At 37.0% G+C, this 14,796-nt stretch overlaps 2 protein-coding genes across 2 annotated transcripts in view; one reads left to right on the top strand and one right to left on the bottom strand.

Annotated features, from left to right (window-relative positions):
- The window catches only part of LOC124283159 (N-acetylgalactosaminyltransferase 7-like), a 28,925-nt gene extending 27,768 nt beyond the window's left edge, over positions 1–1,157 (bottom strand). The window contains exon 1 of the mRNA XM_046719186.1: positions 1,067–1,157. The gene's annotated coding sequence lies outside the window, so the exon portion shown is untranslated. The remainder of the gene's footprint in view (positions 1–1,066) is intronic.
- A 10,607-nt stretch (positions 1,158–11,764) lies between these two features.
- Positions 11,765–13,366, top strand: LOC124283204. Its single transcript, XM_046719235.1, has 4 exons — positions 11,765–11,858; positions 11,972–12,404; positions 12,528–12,699; positions 12,819–13,366. The coding sequence occupies exons 1-4, from the start codon at positions 11,765–11,767 to the stop codon at positions 13,182–13,184; spliced, it is 1,065 nt and encodes a 354-aa protein (XP_046575191.1). The 3' UTR covers positions 13,185–13,366.
- The last annotated feature ends 1,430 nt before the right edge of the window (positions 13,367–14,796 follow it).

Raw genomic sequence — 14,796 nt, 5'->3', positions numbered from 1 at the left:
TCTGACATTAAATTTATTGTTGAGCATTTGAATAAGTCAGTTGTCTAAATATGCCAATATTTTTGTCTTTTTGATATAAGGCATATCCATTTAAGGTTAGCATAGATGATCAAACAGAGTTAGACTAGTCTAACATGTAAGACACATTCTGATAAGCTTGATAAAAACAGAAGAGTCAAACAAAGGTGAAGTTAATGGTGCAGTTGTTTTATGATTTTGAAAACTAAGGTCAGTGCCAAACATTTGAGTAGACTTTTAGTAAATAGACTATATGCTAGCTTGTATTCTAACATGTCATTCAATGTACCGCTACGCAATCAAACGTCTGCTGCACATTTTCAAATATTCAGGCATTGTCAGACTTTGAACAGTGCTGCAGGTTGCAGATTGCAATTATTCACAGATGTCTAAGAGGAATAAGTATAGACAAGAAAGATGCAGTTAAATTTTAGCATTCAAATTATATAAGCTACGATGCACACTACACTCGTTCAAATGATCACTAAGCATATTATTGTTTTCAACATTCAGCTAAGAAAAGCAAAGAAAATACCTTTTCATAGTCTAAATATGACAACCATTAATTGTTCATCAGCTTGAATTCCTGCAGAGAAATGCACACGCCTGTTGGCAAGGGTTTGTTGTAACACCAAATGGGCAATAATAGATGACCCGCACGTAGACAGTAAACAGGTGAAAGGCAATGTTCGTCTGTGTCAACTAGCATAAAAGCATTACAGAAAGCATCTGCTCAGTTAGCAGAATAGGTGTTTCGTTACCAGGTGTATGTATTGATTTCCTCACAATGGCATGAACAGACGTGCTTTTCTAGAATTCCTACATCTTAACAGAGAGTTCTTCCCGTTATCTATTGTTTGCCGTCACTGGCTTATCTTACAGTGACAAGTGTCATTTTCCCATTTGCTTATGAGGTACTGTGCACAGAACCGTGTCTTTTTGCATAATGAGCTACGTCAGTGTAAATAATCAGTGCATAGCCCATTCTTTATTTGCACAGAAACAAATTTTGTTGGATTACAATGTTATTGCTCGTTATAGTTCTTACCGTACGATGTGGCGAATTTGGCCGGAACAGCGGTGCGCCCTCTCTGATTTTGGTGACAGTTGAGAGTTATCTTCTCTTGATGAGGCCCACAATGAACCCCTCACACTCTCGAAATTGAATTTAATCTTATTCTCCAATCCTATCCTACATCAGTGTCTTTGACAAGTCCTAGATGAAGATTACACAGCTGTGTCTCATATGTGCAACGAGATATCGATTTCTAATCACTGGTGGTGTAACAGCATTTGCACATACTGTAGATGTGAATAGCAGATAATCAGAGCCCTTGCAGGACTCGAACCTGTATACATATGATCACATTGGACAGAATATCAAGATTAGGAAGATATGGGGGAGTTTCATTAATTTTCATTATTTTCACCTTCTTAAAAGTAGTAAGTTGATATATATTTTTTTAAAATATGAATGCTTTAATTGGGACGTTTTTTGTGAAACTTGAGAACGCCCTAATTCATATGTTAATATCATTTTCATTCTTGACATTGCCTCTCGAGTCAGAGTCTTGAGCTGTCCCCCGAACATTTAAACAGGTCTAGAGGAACCATCAAACATCTAAGCAATGTCATAAATTAACGATCGTATTCTAAATGTAAAGAGGAAACATACAAAATAGTTCAAATTTCCGTAAGAGAAATAGTATATGGCAGTAGAAAACAGATTGACAGTACAAGGCTGATCGAAAGGACGCACCCTTACAGTGATACGAAAATATAACGAATCGTTCATAATTTATGGCTTGGAGAGGGTGTGTGTGTTAAATAATACAAATAATAATGTGAATTAAGATACAAAACGACTTAGTCCAGTAAACAGTAAACATAAATGATAATCGTGAGAAATGTTTATAAATATTGCCAATTATGCTTGCTGCAAAAAAACTGTCAGATTTAACCAGCTGTGTGTATCAGCGTTAATGTATAATGACTGACTGACTGAGTTTTGGTTTTACGCCGCTTTTAGCAATATTCCAGCAACATCACGGCGGGGACACCAGAAATGGGCTTCACACATTGTACCCATGTGGGGCTTCGAACCCGGGTCTTCGGCGTGACGAGCCAACGCTTTAACCACTAGGCTACCCCACCGCCCTTAATGTTTAATGAATAGAATTAGAAACTTGAAGAGCACATTATTGTTAGTAATTGTGAAGGGATAAATTTTTTAGCTTTTAGTTTCTTGTTGTTAAACACACAGCAATGACGCATATTCTGGTTTAAAATGGTCTTGGCGACCGACGTGAAAACTTGGGTGAAAAACCCTGAAACACAAACAATGCAATCACTCATGTACAGACAATGAACAAGAAAAAGCATTAAAATCGCAATTTTATTCCTAAAGAGATTGTGCTCACAGATTATAGTGCGCCATGGGTAGACGTAATGCTGGATAATCCGTCAATGCAGCCACTGTACAAGGTCTGGGCTCATGTCATCAGGCAATACATAGCCTGGCTAGCTATTCTCGAAACATTCGTAGCCCTACGAACTTCTTAAGCCCATTCTTAACATTCTCAAATTCTTTTTTAACGTAGCCAATGTGTTAGAATGGAATGGATCATTCGAGAATAGCTAGCCTGAATTTCGAATAATTCTTAACATGCGCAATAGACGGGCACCTTTCCTATAAGAATGGGCTTAGAACAGGGGCGGCTCAGGAATAGCATTTTGGATATATGGCCTGGACAGGGCGGCTCCAGGATTTTGGAGAATTGTTATTATTATTATTGTTGGGGGGTTGTTGTTGTTGTTTTATTCATCATGAAGTCCAAAGGTAGGGAGAAATGCTCTTCAGGGATTATTTCGGGGGATGCGCCCCACCCCATGTGGAGTCAACCCAAGTATCAGGGTACCATTTGTCATTTCACGCAAGCTTCACGTCAGGCATCATGTGGGGTGGCGGACTTAAAATCTCCAAACCAACATCATCACCATCGTCATTTTCTACTTCTACTTCTTCTTCATCATCATCATCATCACCATCACGGAAGCCTCTTTATGCTGCAGGGGCGGTGGGGAAAACGTCAGCTCGTCACGCTAAAGAATTTCTTGATCAATAAGGGCTATCCGCGGAAACGTAATCAGGAACAATATTACACACATATCTCGTAGCGTTATCGTAGACCATTCTATGAAAATGTTTCAGTTTCTGTACACGTCTCCTTTCATTCAGAGGTATAAACTTAGTTTAGTGTAAATATATTGAACAAAGATCGGTAAACAAGCCGAAATGGCTTATTTGAATACCTCTCCGTTACATTAATACATGAATACAACAAATATTAAATAATATGCAGCATGATAGGAAAGCAAGCAACCTGCGTACTGAACATCTTTAATCATTTATCAAACCTATGCAAATTTATTATAAAAGTAGGGACAGATTTTAGTATAAAAGAATTTATAAGTTTACTTTTGTTTGCATTTCCATTTAAGACAAAACTTAAATTATATCCCTGTGCATAAAAAATACATGTGATATCTGATGTTGGAATAATTAGGACAAGTAAAGAAGTAATGAAAAGTATCCTCAAAGGTGACCACAGGAGCAGAATGGATCAACTGAAATGTGCCGTTCAAACGTGTGCATGCAAATCACTGCACCCAAGTCTGGGGCGTGAGCGGATAATTTGGCAGAAAAGTGTACCAATGTTTTTATCAAATATATTCAAATTAAGTGGTATTGATGATTGTAAAACATTTTTGAACTGGACTATAGTTTCAATATCATACATATTCTCAGGCAAACCATTCCATTGTCTTATTGTATCCGGTAAAAACGAATTGCTAAACAAATCACTACGACATCTTATAGTTTGAATGTTATTACTGTTTCTTAATCTATGTTCACTTAACTGTCATACTATTTCAGGTAGTAGATCAGTTAGATAAACTGGTGTCATATGATGATCCATTTTGTAAAATAATGATAATTTGCTCATTTGTGTACGGTCAGCTAGGGGCATGGAGTTGGTTTCCTTACAAATTAAATCATGACTTGTTCCTCTAACTGCCCCGCAAATCGTCCGCAGAGCATCTAAATGTAGATTTTCAACATTTTTGTTTTGTTCTTTAGTACAATCATCCCAAAGGTGAGAACAATAAGCAAACATTGGTAATATATATGAATTGTACATTTGCTCTAATGATTTTCTAGATAATCTATAATTATTTAAAACTTGGTCTAATGTACGCAATATAAAATCATACAAGTATGTCAGTTGATAAACTGTACCACCCCCAGGCATGAATCCTGAATGCAAATTGGTCAATATGTTAGTATCTATAAAAAAGTTAAACACATGTTTAAAAACACATTTTTAAAATACCTTTGATAAGCAGCTGGTAAAAGCTAATGGTCTGTAATTTTTACATTCATTAAAACTACCCTTTTTTGAGTAGGAATAACAGTAGCTTCCTCCCGCATTTTTGGAAATGTACAATATTCTAATGATAAATTGAATAGATTAGAAAGGGGAATAAAAAGGGATGGAACAATCATCTTGATAAATCTGTTACCTATTTTGTCTGGTCCACTGGCTTTGGAAATATCAACTGATAATAGGATATCTCCTACGTCTTGCATAGTCAGTACAATAGACTCAAGTAAATTCTCTACTTTACATTCAAGTGTAGGAGCCTCCTTATCAGGATAATCAACTTGTGCGTGATTAACAAAATAATCATTTAAAGGTCACATGCAACCAAAAAATCAAACATAATTAAAACACAATTATCACTTATTCATGACATATAATATACATTGCTGGTTATGAAAAAACATATAAACAAAATTATAAGCGTACAATCGCAAATCAAAAGTGCAATATTGTGTACTTGGGTTTACTTCCCAAGAAACGAAGCAGCCGGGATACCGAACCCAGTCAGAGCGGGTGGATGTGCACTCAAGTGTAACGGCTAGTTCATTTGCAGATGCCCTCACGGCTCATTGTGTGTGTATATATAGAGATGTTGGGTTTTGTAAATACATGCTCATTTTTTGTGTATAACATTTTGCAATCAACAGACATCATAACATGTCATGTGTTCAAGTATCACACCTGCCTGTCTGTGTAATTACATAATGTGACAGAGACCGAACTCGGGCCATAAATCAATGCGTTTTGTTTATGGTGTATAGCCTGATTGGTGTTAAGTTCAAATTGCATGTGGTCAGTGATAGCAGTTGTGTATTGAATATTGTCATTAGCAGACAGGCAGGCAGACACACAGGTGTCAATAAAACAAGACATTGAGTTTTGTCTGTGACAACGACATATCTATATCACAGTTAGAAATTCTGTCAATGCTAAATAATGACATTGCTTTTAAGTATCGAATTGAGAAAGTGACTCGGTAAGAAGAACGTGTGGTGAAATAGACAAATGAAATTATATAAACAGTTTATTTACTGTCATAACATATGAAAAGCTCGCGCTTGTGAGATATCAACAAATAGCTCACACCAAAGCCTTCACCGTGTATTCACCGGACAGCCCGCTTCCAAGTTGCGCGAACCTATTTCACTGCGCACGTGCTATGAGCGCAGCCCAGCTGTTGAAACCAGTTTTCCCCCGAAAAATCGGGGGAAAATTAGTGAATCGTTTGAACCCCGATTTCGCGCGGTTTTTTTCATCGCGTTATTTTTCAACTTTATAAGTTGAATTTGCATTTTTGATGATTTGTTTCGGTAAGTCCATACCGAAAGGTATCAGAATCTGCAAAGTTGTGTTTTACGTTGCATGTGACCTTTAATATATTTGCTTTATCTTTGCTATCATTGATCAAATTATCGTTATAACCAATCGAAGAAAATTTCTTATAATCTCCATTTTTGTATTTTATATACTTGTTCACTAAAGCCCACAAAAATTTAGAATTACTCCCCTGATTGATCTTATCATCTAAATCAGAAATATATTTTATTTTGGCTACTCTCACAGCAGCTGTTTCGTAGAAGCCTAAACTTTTGCCAATCTATATCATAATTTCGAATCTTTCCTTTCTTATGCTGTCTATTTCTTTTTCTCATAAGTATTAGTACAGCACTATTCATTCATGGATTGTGCCGAGGTTTTATAGTTATCACATTGTTTGGGACATAAACATCACACATATTTCTCAAGATATCAACAAATTCTTGAGTAGACAATATCATCACATCTAAAAATGATACCCCATAAACTTAGTTTCAGCGTACAATTTGTTGTGACTTGTGACCACATTTTGTTCTAAAAGCATCAAGTTACAATTTTTTACTCTTCCTTCCATTATATCCGGTATTCATATAAGCTTATGCTTGTTTTCCAATCCGGTTCCTTTCTTTGGAAATAAATAATTATGTTTAAATTAAGGTACAATTATTACGAGACCTGTTTTCTGAATATATTTACAATTATCCCATATATAACTACAATGATATCAACGAGCGATAATGCTGAAGCTTTATACCAAATTTGAAGACTTTCTTTTAAAACTCCTCCTAAACGGTATTTTTTCTAAAATACCTCCTCAAACAACTAATCATGTGTGCGCTCCTTTCTCTCAAAATATATATGGACCAGCTATCTGAGTATGCTACAGCAATGCTTCCATGAAAGCGGGTGTAGTATCTTTACAAAACTGTGCATTTTACAGACTGTTTGTGTGTAGTCATTTTTAATTAAGTGATTTCTTCTCAACTGACATGGTATATATGGATACATTTCTTTGTAATGTGTGTAGTGTGTATTCGACTTTGTACTGTGTGTAGTATCATAGCATACATCCGTAATGTGTGTAGTTGTAGCATGTGTGTCACACATACCTTGTAATAGCATATGTGTGTAGCATGTCTTGTAATGAGTATGTTAGCATTCTTGTAATGTGTGTAGCATGTGTAGTACATTTTGTGTGTGTAGCATACATTCTTGTAATAGGTGTAGTATGTGTGTAGCATACATTCCTTGTAATAGGTGTAGCATGTAATAGTGTAATGTGTGTAGCATACATACTTCCTTTGTAATGTGTAATGTATGTAGCATAGTATGTGTGTAGCATACATTCTTGTAATAGTGTGTAGTATGTGTGTGCAGCATACACTCTTGTTATGTGTGTAGCATACATGTATGTGTGTAGCATACATTCTTGTAATGTGTGTAGTAGTATGTGTGTAGCATACATTCTTGTAATAGGTGTAGTATGTGTGTAGCATACATTTTATAACTCTTATGTGTGTAGCATAATGTGTGTAGTATGTGTGTAGCATACATTCTTGTAATAGGTGTAGTATGTGTGTAGCATACATTTTTATAACGTGTGTAGTATGTGTGTAGCATACACTCTTGTAATGTGTAGCATACATTCTTGTAATAGGTGTAGTATGTGTGTAGCATACTTTCTTGTAATGTGTGTAGCATGTGTGTAGCATACATTCTTGTAATAGGTGTAGTATGTGTGTAGCATACATACTTGTAATAGGTGTAGCATGTGTGTAGCATACATTCTTGTAATAGGTGTAGTATGTGTGTAGCATACATTCTTGTAATGTGTGTAGTATGTGTGCAAAAGATGCATGTGTATGAATAATTCATATTACCTTATAAATAAGTTTATGCAAATGCGAACAAATATCCGTGTGTGTATGCATGTATATGGACAATTGTGTATGGTTTGATGAAAGCATTTATGTATACAACGGTGAGCCTTTACGTTTGGAAGTGAATGGTTAGATTGTGTATATATTTAGTTAACCAGCTTGTAATTGCTTACCTGAAGATTCTCCGTTGTCCCTAGTTTTTGGGTAGTTCCTCCCATAAAGGCGCATCTTGTCTTTTTGTTTCTTTTATTAAGCCATATCATGGTTATGGCTTACTTTATTTTCCTTTCTATTTTCTTTTCATTGTTTCACTCAAAATCATGTTACACCGTGTCAATTGACCTATACCTACATCAAATTACAACAAACGTATTTACATGTATTAGTTACTTTAGTTCAGTTTGTGTGTGTCTACCTCAATGTAATCACCCACTGGAACCCACTGTCCTACCTGATACGACTATATGTATGATATTTGATTATGGCTGATATTGAGCAGTACAGACAGGCAGTGGGTTCCTTTGCTGCAAAACTACAGTCAAAATCTGCAGTCCGATTTATGAAATCCATACACAGTTTTAAGTTCTTGTGTCTCTACAGCACCCAAGTATCTGTAATTGCCTCTCATCCTTCTCTCTGCTGTGGCGATATCCATCCGAATCCTGGGCCGAAATATTTCAGAGACCTTAAAATAATACATTTGAACGTACGCAGTTTGAAAGACAAAACTGATTTACTTGACGCAGAATTTCGATCTTATGACGTTATATGTCTTACTGAAACCTGGTTGCATGCAGACATTCGTAGTGTTGATATAGCAATACCTGGATATCACCTACCATTCAGGAAAGATAGGCAAACGCGTGGTGGCGGTGTCGCGATCTATGTCAAAAGCAACTTACACGCCAAGCATATGGACAACCTTGACACCCCCGGGCTCGAGGCGGTGTGGATACAGATAAAGTGTAAACACCGTTGTTACCTAATCGGATCCGTCTATCGAGCAGATAAGAGCGCGGGGTACTGGGATCTGATTGAGGAATCTGTCGGTAACGCCGTCGACCTGAACATGTATACTATCGTTGTCGGTGACTTTAATATAGACGTCCTTCGGGAAAATCGAACTAAAATAGATAACCTTCAATCGATGTATGACCTTAAACAGATTATATCCGAACCAACTAGAATTACACCACATTCAAGTACCCTGATAGATCTGATTTTTGTTTCGAATATTAAAGCTGTAAATGACTCGGGAGTCCTTGACCCTATCTGCAGTGACCATTGTCCGATATTTGTGACCATCAAACAACCAATTCCCCTCCTTATAAATTATAAGAGGAAAGTTTATTACTATTCGTTAGTTGATACTGTAAGCATGAACAAGAGTGTCGATGATATTGATGGTGATATTTTATTTTCTTCCAATAATATAGATAAGATTGCAACCGATTTAACATCCACAATAATGAAAATCTGCGATCAACATATACCAAATAAGACTGTCACTGTTAGACCTGCAGATCCGCTCTGGATGACGAGCCAAATACGTTCTTTGATTCGGAAACGTAATCGCCTACATAAAATTGCAAAGAAATGTAACCATCCAACGAAGTGGGCTAACTTCAGATCAGCAAGAAATAAAGTTACTTCCGCTATTAGAACTGCTAAACAAATTTTCGTTTCTAAAATTGAAGACTCTGTTAACACCTCGATCGGTACGAAAACGTGGTGGCGTCTGACGAAAGGGTTCATAAAATCACGTAACAATGACAATCAATTTGGGACAATTATCTTTAACGATACAATCTATAATGACCCTGAAGAAATCGCTAATGTCTTAAACAATTACTTTATCGCTCAGTCGACTATTGCTGATCCAAATCGAGATTTGCCCGATACCGAGTTTCCTTGCAGCCCAAAATTAACTAACATCACTCTAACCCGCGATGACGTCAGAGATATTTTAATGTCACTGGACACATCAAAAGCGACCGGTCCGGATGGGATAGGAAATAAAATACTTAGATATACCGCAAATAGTCTAACATCCATACTTACGAAATTATTCAATTTGTCCCTTAGCCTGTCAATTTTTCCCAGTCCATGGAAAGAAGCATCGGTAATACCTATTCACAAGAAAGATAGCGTACATGACTGTTCTAACTACCGCCCTGTCGCACTCACATCTTGTTTATCGAAAGTCTTTGAGAAATGTGTATTTAAATATGTATTCAATTTCCTAAGAGATAACGACTTAATGACAAATTTACAATCAGGATTCATGCCAGGAGACTCCACAACAAATCAATTAACCTTTTTGTACAACTTTATAGCCAAAGCTCTTGACGAAGGAAAAGAGGTTAGAGCAGTCTTCTGCGACATAAGTAAAAGCCTTTGATAAGGTCTGGCATAGAGGAATTATTTATAAACTGAAAACCTATGGTATCCAAGGCGAACTATTACAATGGTTTGAAAGTTATTTAGAAAATAGAGTACAACGGGTCGCAATTAACGGCTATAAATCTGACAAGAAAACTGTACTAGCTGGAGTACCTCAGGGCTCTGTCCTTGGACCACTTCTTTTTCTGATATACATCAATGATATTGTATGTGATGTTGACAGTAACATTCGTCTCTTTGCGGATGACACCTCATTATATGTTATCATAGACGATCCATCAGTTGCTGCTACCTGTCTTAACAAAGATCTAGATAGAATTTCACAATGGGCCCGTAAGTGGCAGGTTACATTTCATCCAAATAAAACCGAAACTACTCAGTTCTCACGTAAAACGAAACCGTCTCTAAAACCGAACCTATTCATGAACGGAACAATCAGAAAAGAAGTCAAAAGTCATAAACATTTAGGATTAACACCCCAAAGCGATTGTACGTGGAACGATCACACTAATGATATTGTACGTAAAGTTCGCCCTATGATCTGAGGAGTTTTAAATACCGATTATCACGTAAAACGTTGGATATTATGTATAAATCCTATATCTTGCCAATATTTGACTATTGTTCGCATATTTGGGATAACTGTACTTCTGAGCAATCGCGTACATTAGAAAATTTACATCTTGATGCTCTGAGAACTATATGTGGTGCCGTCCGTGGCACAAGTCATAACAAACTTTATAATGAAACCAAATCTCAGTCCATGCAAGATAGAAGGAATTGCCAGAAGTTAACTTTTTTCTATAAGATGTACAACAACCAATTGCCAAAATATCTTTGTGACCTGATTCCAAACTCCGTCTCCGGAACTACAAACTACAGCTTGAGGAATAACTCTGAAATACAAGGAATTTACAGTCGCACTGCCTCTTATGCTAAATCCTTTTTACCTGCCACAATAAATTTATGGAATGCCCTACCAAATTCCAAAGCGTCATGTAATCTCACAGAATTTAAAAACCTAATTACAAAAACTGAAAATAAGATTTACTTTGACCTTGATTATGGCAATCGTTTTTGCCAAATCGTTCACTGCCGCCTCAGGCTTGGATGTAGCGACCTAAACGCCGATAAGTATAACAGACATTTAATAGACAACCCTTGTTGTTCTTGTGGACATCATAGTGAAAACGCCCTACACTATTTCCTCACTTCCCGTAACTATACTCGGATAAGACTTAAGATGTATTTTTACACTACCGGTTATAACCCGGATACCATTCTTAATGGAAACAAAAAAACTTACTCCCTGTGTAAACCAGAAAATAGTTGAATCCGTCCACGATTATATTACCAAGACACAACGCTTTAAATTTTCTCAGGAAAATAATTAAATTTACTCAACAACCTTCTCATGATTGATTTATATTTCTACAATGGCTTGTGAGACACACACAACTGTAACTCTCTAACTTATGACTACTTAGAGAATAGTTGTATTTCATGTAATCTGTATATATTTATACATTTTAAAAATATTATATTTATGCTATGGTCAGTATCGATGATGTCAAATCCTCCATTTTCATGTTGTGTCATATGTTGCATTGGAGCGGTGTTAATATAAGCAGTAATGCTTGTTCACCAATCCCAATTCATCTTCATGAATAAAAATATGTTTAAATCAACTGAACCTTAGAAATGACTGACTTTGATCTGTCGTATACTCCCTGCCTGCTGGATGATGATATTTTCACCTTTGAGACATGCGATCGTAGTGAAGTTCAAATACTAGGTATGACATTCTATTCATAATGTCACTGTTATTTCTGTTTCAAAGAGGAATCCACCGTCTCCACTTTGAATTCTGAATGTAACTTATGAACTCTCATTATTTTTATCTTTCAGATACAACACAAGAGTCTGACATCACAGGTGGCGTATCCGAGTCTGAGTTCCAGAATTCCCTCAACGCCCTTTTCAAGACCATTGTTGAAGAACACTGCGACGATGAATCGGATAATACATCAGTGTCCACAGATTTGGATAGAACTCCTCCCTTGACGTCTCTCCTTGCAGTTTGCGACACAGAAACAGAAATACACACGCCCTGTTCTCCCCCACCATCATTCTTTCACAGAAATGGCCCAGTCGACACCCCACGCACCAGTCCATCGCCCACAGAATCGTCTGTTGCAGTCAACCCATTGCTGGACAATGACCTCCGAGATGTCTTGGATTCCGAGTGCAAGCAGACCACATTTCCTAGTACGCTCTTTCAGTCCATGTTGACAGAAAACAGCATACCACCAACAATCCGAGAGTGCGAACTGCTGAAAAGGTACAGTGTAAATAGGTATTCCTAACATGTATCAGTGATCGTTAACATGAGTGATCTATAAATGATGAAATAATACAATGCAAAGATATAGATTAATAATCCTTCTTGTCATTTAGTTTGTAGATTCCGTCTCCTGGAAAAGTCCAATGCAGACCAGGTGCGAGAGCTTTCTACGTTGTTTCGTTTCCATGCATCCAGTATTGAGATGAGGAGGATGGACGTAATGGCAGATACCAGCCTGACGTCCCATTACCGTGACTGGCTCAGTCATCACTTTGACAGGCAAATACATCAGGTAAGATTCCTATCAATATTCCACCCTAAAACTAAATATGACAAGGAGATATCACATGATAGCATTCATACATGATATAGCGATCTGTCTAACCTTAGTCGATTTTTTTATTCTTGTAGGTGATTGACCGAGTGGAGAAAAGTCTCAGTCTTCTGGAAGAGAAAGAGAAGAAAAGTGTGGAGAATCAGATGAACTTCCTCGTCCCGGGAGTCAAGCGGAGACCACCATTGTCCAAGCGAGCCGTACAGCTCATGGAGGGTTGGTACCAGTCCAATCTGCATCATCCCTATCCTTCTGCCATAGTATGTGAATCTCTGGCAGTCGCCGGTAACGTCACCGTCGATCAAGTCAAGAAGTGGTTCGGTAACAAACGCAACAGGAGCAGCAACACCAGAACAAGATCGGAAATCGCCAAGAGGAAATTCCGTAATCGCCATGGGATTCAGGAATATGATATCCTCAGGGCTCTTGAGTGTGGCTACTAACTCTTCAGACACTTATGTTTACGCACGTACTGAATCTGGTGCAAAATAGTGCTATGTATGTTTGCTTGAGTTGTATATTGCCGTGTATTCATTATGCCAGTTGTAGCATAGACTTGAAGTATTTTTTGAATGAAGCGACAGAGTGCTTATTTGTTATGTTTGTACAATAAATAATAACATCACATCACAATTGGCTTGTTCTTGATATACCCATGCAACAACGTGACTACACAGCAGCCGAATGATCATATCCATCTGACCTTCACTATTTCAAGCCAAGCATTTTGCCTCATCTTCCCCTCGAATAATGCCAACAAATCACATTCCAAAAACCAATTGGTATGTTTATGTAGCATCCATCGTACAAATCGTGACACTTAGCTTGATCCAATACATTTCTTCTTGGTGTGCATAATATGATATCCAAGTCACGAATGCGAAGGAAATATGGCATAGAAAATGTAGCTCTGTATAAAATATAGCATTTACATGCTCATTCACATGTTCATTTACAACGTCACGATACAATATCACCTGACAATGCCAAGTAGACGGGGAAAGAAAACATTGTATTAATGCCTGTAAAATGGAAGATTACCGATGTAACTTTGACTCTCCAAAGCATTAAGCTTTAAGATATAATTTTCCTTGTACATGTACACATTAGATGTTCCCGTTTCAATAATCAGAGTGGCAACATGGATTGTACGATTTTCGTTTCACTTCATTTGGACAGACTCTTTAACATACACTATAACGATCATCTGTACAGCACAGATTGTTATAAACCGATACTGGCTTATCACAATGCCGTTCCAATGCAAAGACATGAAAATGTTTTGAATCATTTGCTTACATGAGATGGCAATTCAATACCACTACTTAAGCAATAATAAAATCACTATATTACAAGTAATTTACAAGACAATATTGGGTCTATGAAGGGCATTCAGAAGTGAATATATAGCTGTCTGTTCCTAACTGTTTCATTCACCTGATGAAGAAGTAAGAATATACTTCGAAACGTCGTGACCCTTCACAATAAAGAAGTTGACATCCATAAAAGTCTTGCCTTTAAGACAATATTGCTTAACTAAATCGATCAGTTTCTAAGATGAATTTATGAACAGAATGAATTATTTCTATATTTTCTTGTACAGATAGCTGCTCTTATATCATATTATCTGTATAATAATGCATGTTGTTTCTAATAATGGTGTACTTTGAACACACAAATAAGTAGTAAAGGGTTTTCTCAAGTAGGGCCACAGGAGCACGATGGGACGGTTGAGCTTAATCTGTGGGTTTTGTGTGAAATGGCTTCAAATTAATCTGATGCTGGAATGTATTACTTGACAGTATCTTTTGTAAAATTAATATCAAGTGCAAATTCATGTGCTAATTTCGGGTGTTCTTGTCTGAAAACCTACTTAAGGATTTTATCCACGAAAGCGTAATCGGGAACAATATTACACAAATATCTTGGAGCGTTATCGTAGACCATTCTATGAAAATGTTTCAGTTTCTGTACACGTCTCCTTTCATTCATGGGTATAAACTTAGTTTCAGCGTACAATTTGTTGTGACTTGTACCTTTTGTTGTCCCACATTT

This window comes from Haliotis rubra, unplaced genomic scaffold (genome assembly GCF_003918875.1).
Source record: "Haliotis rubra isolate DU_JTF1 unplaced genomic scaffold, ASM391887v1 Scf310, whole genome shotgun sequence".
Taxonomy (NCBI): Eukaryota; Metazoa; Mollusca; class Gastropoda; order Lepetellida; family Haliotidae; genus Haliotis; species Haliotis rubra.
The sequence above is the reverse complement of the archived record's forward strand: the minus strand, read 5'-3'. Positions and strand labels throughout refer to the sequence as shown.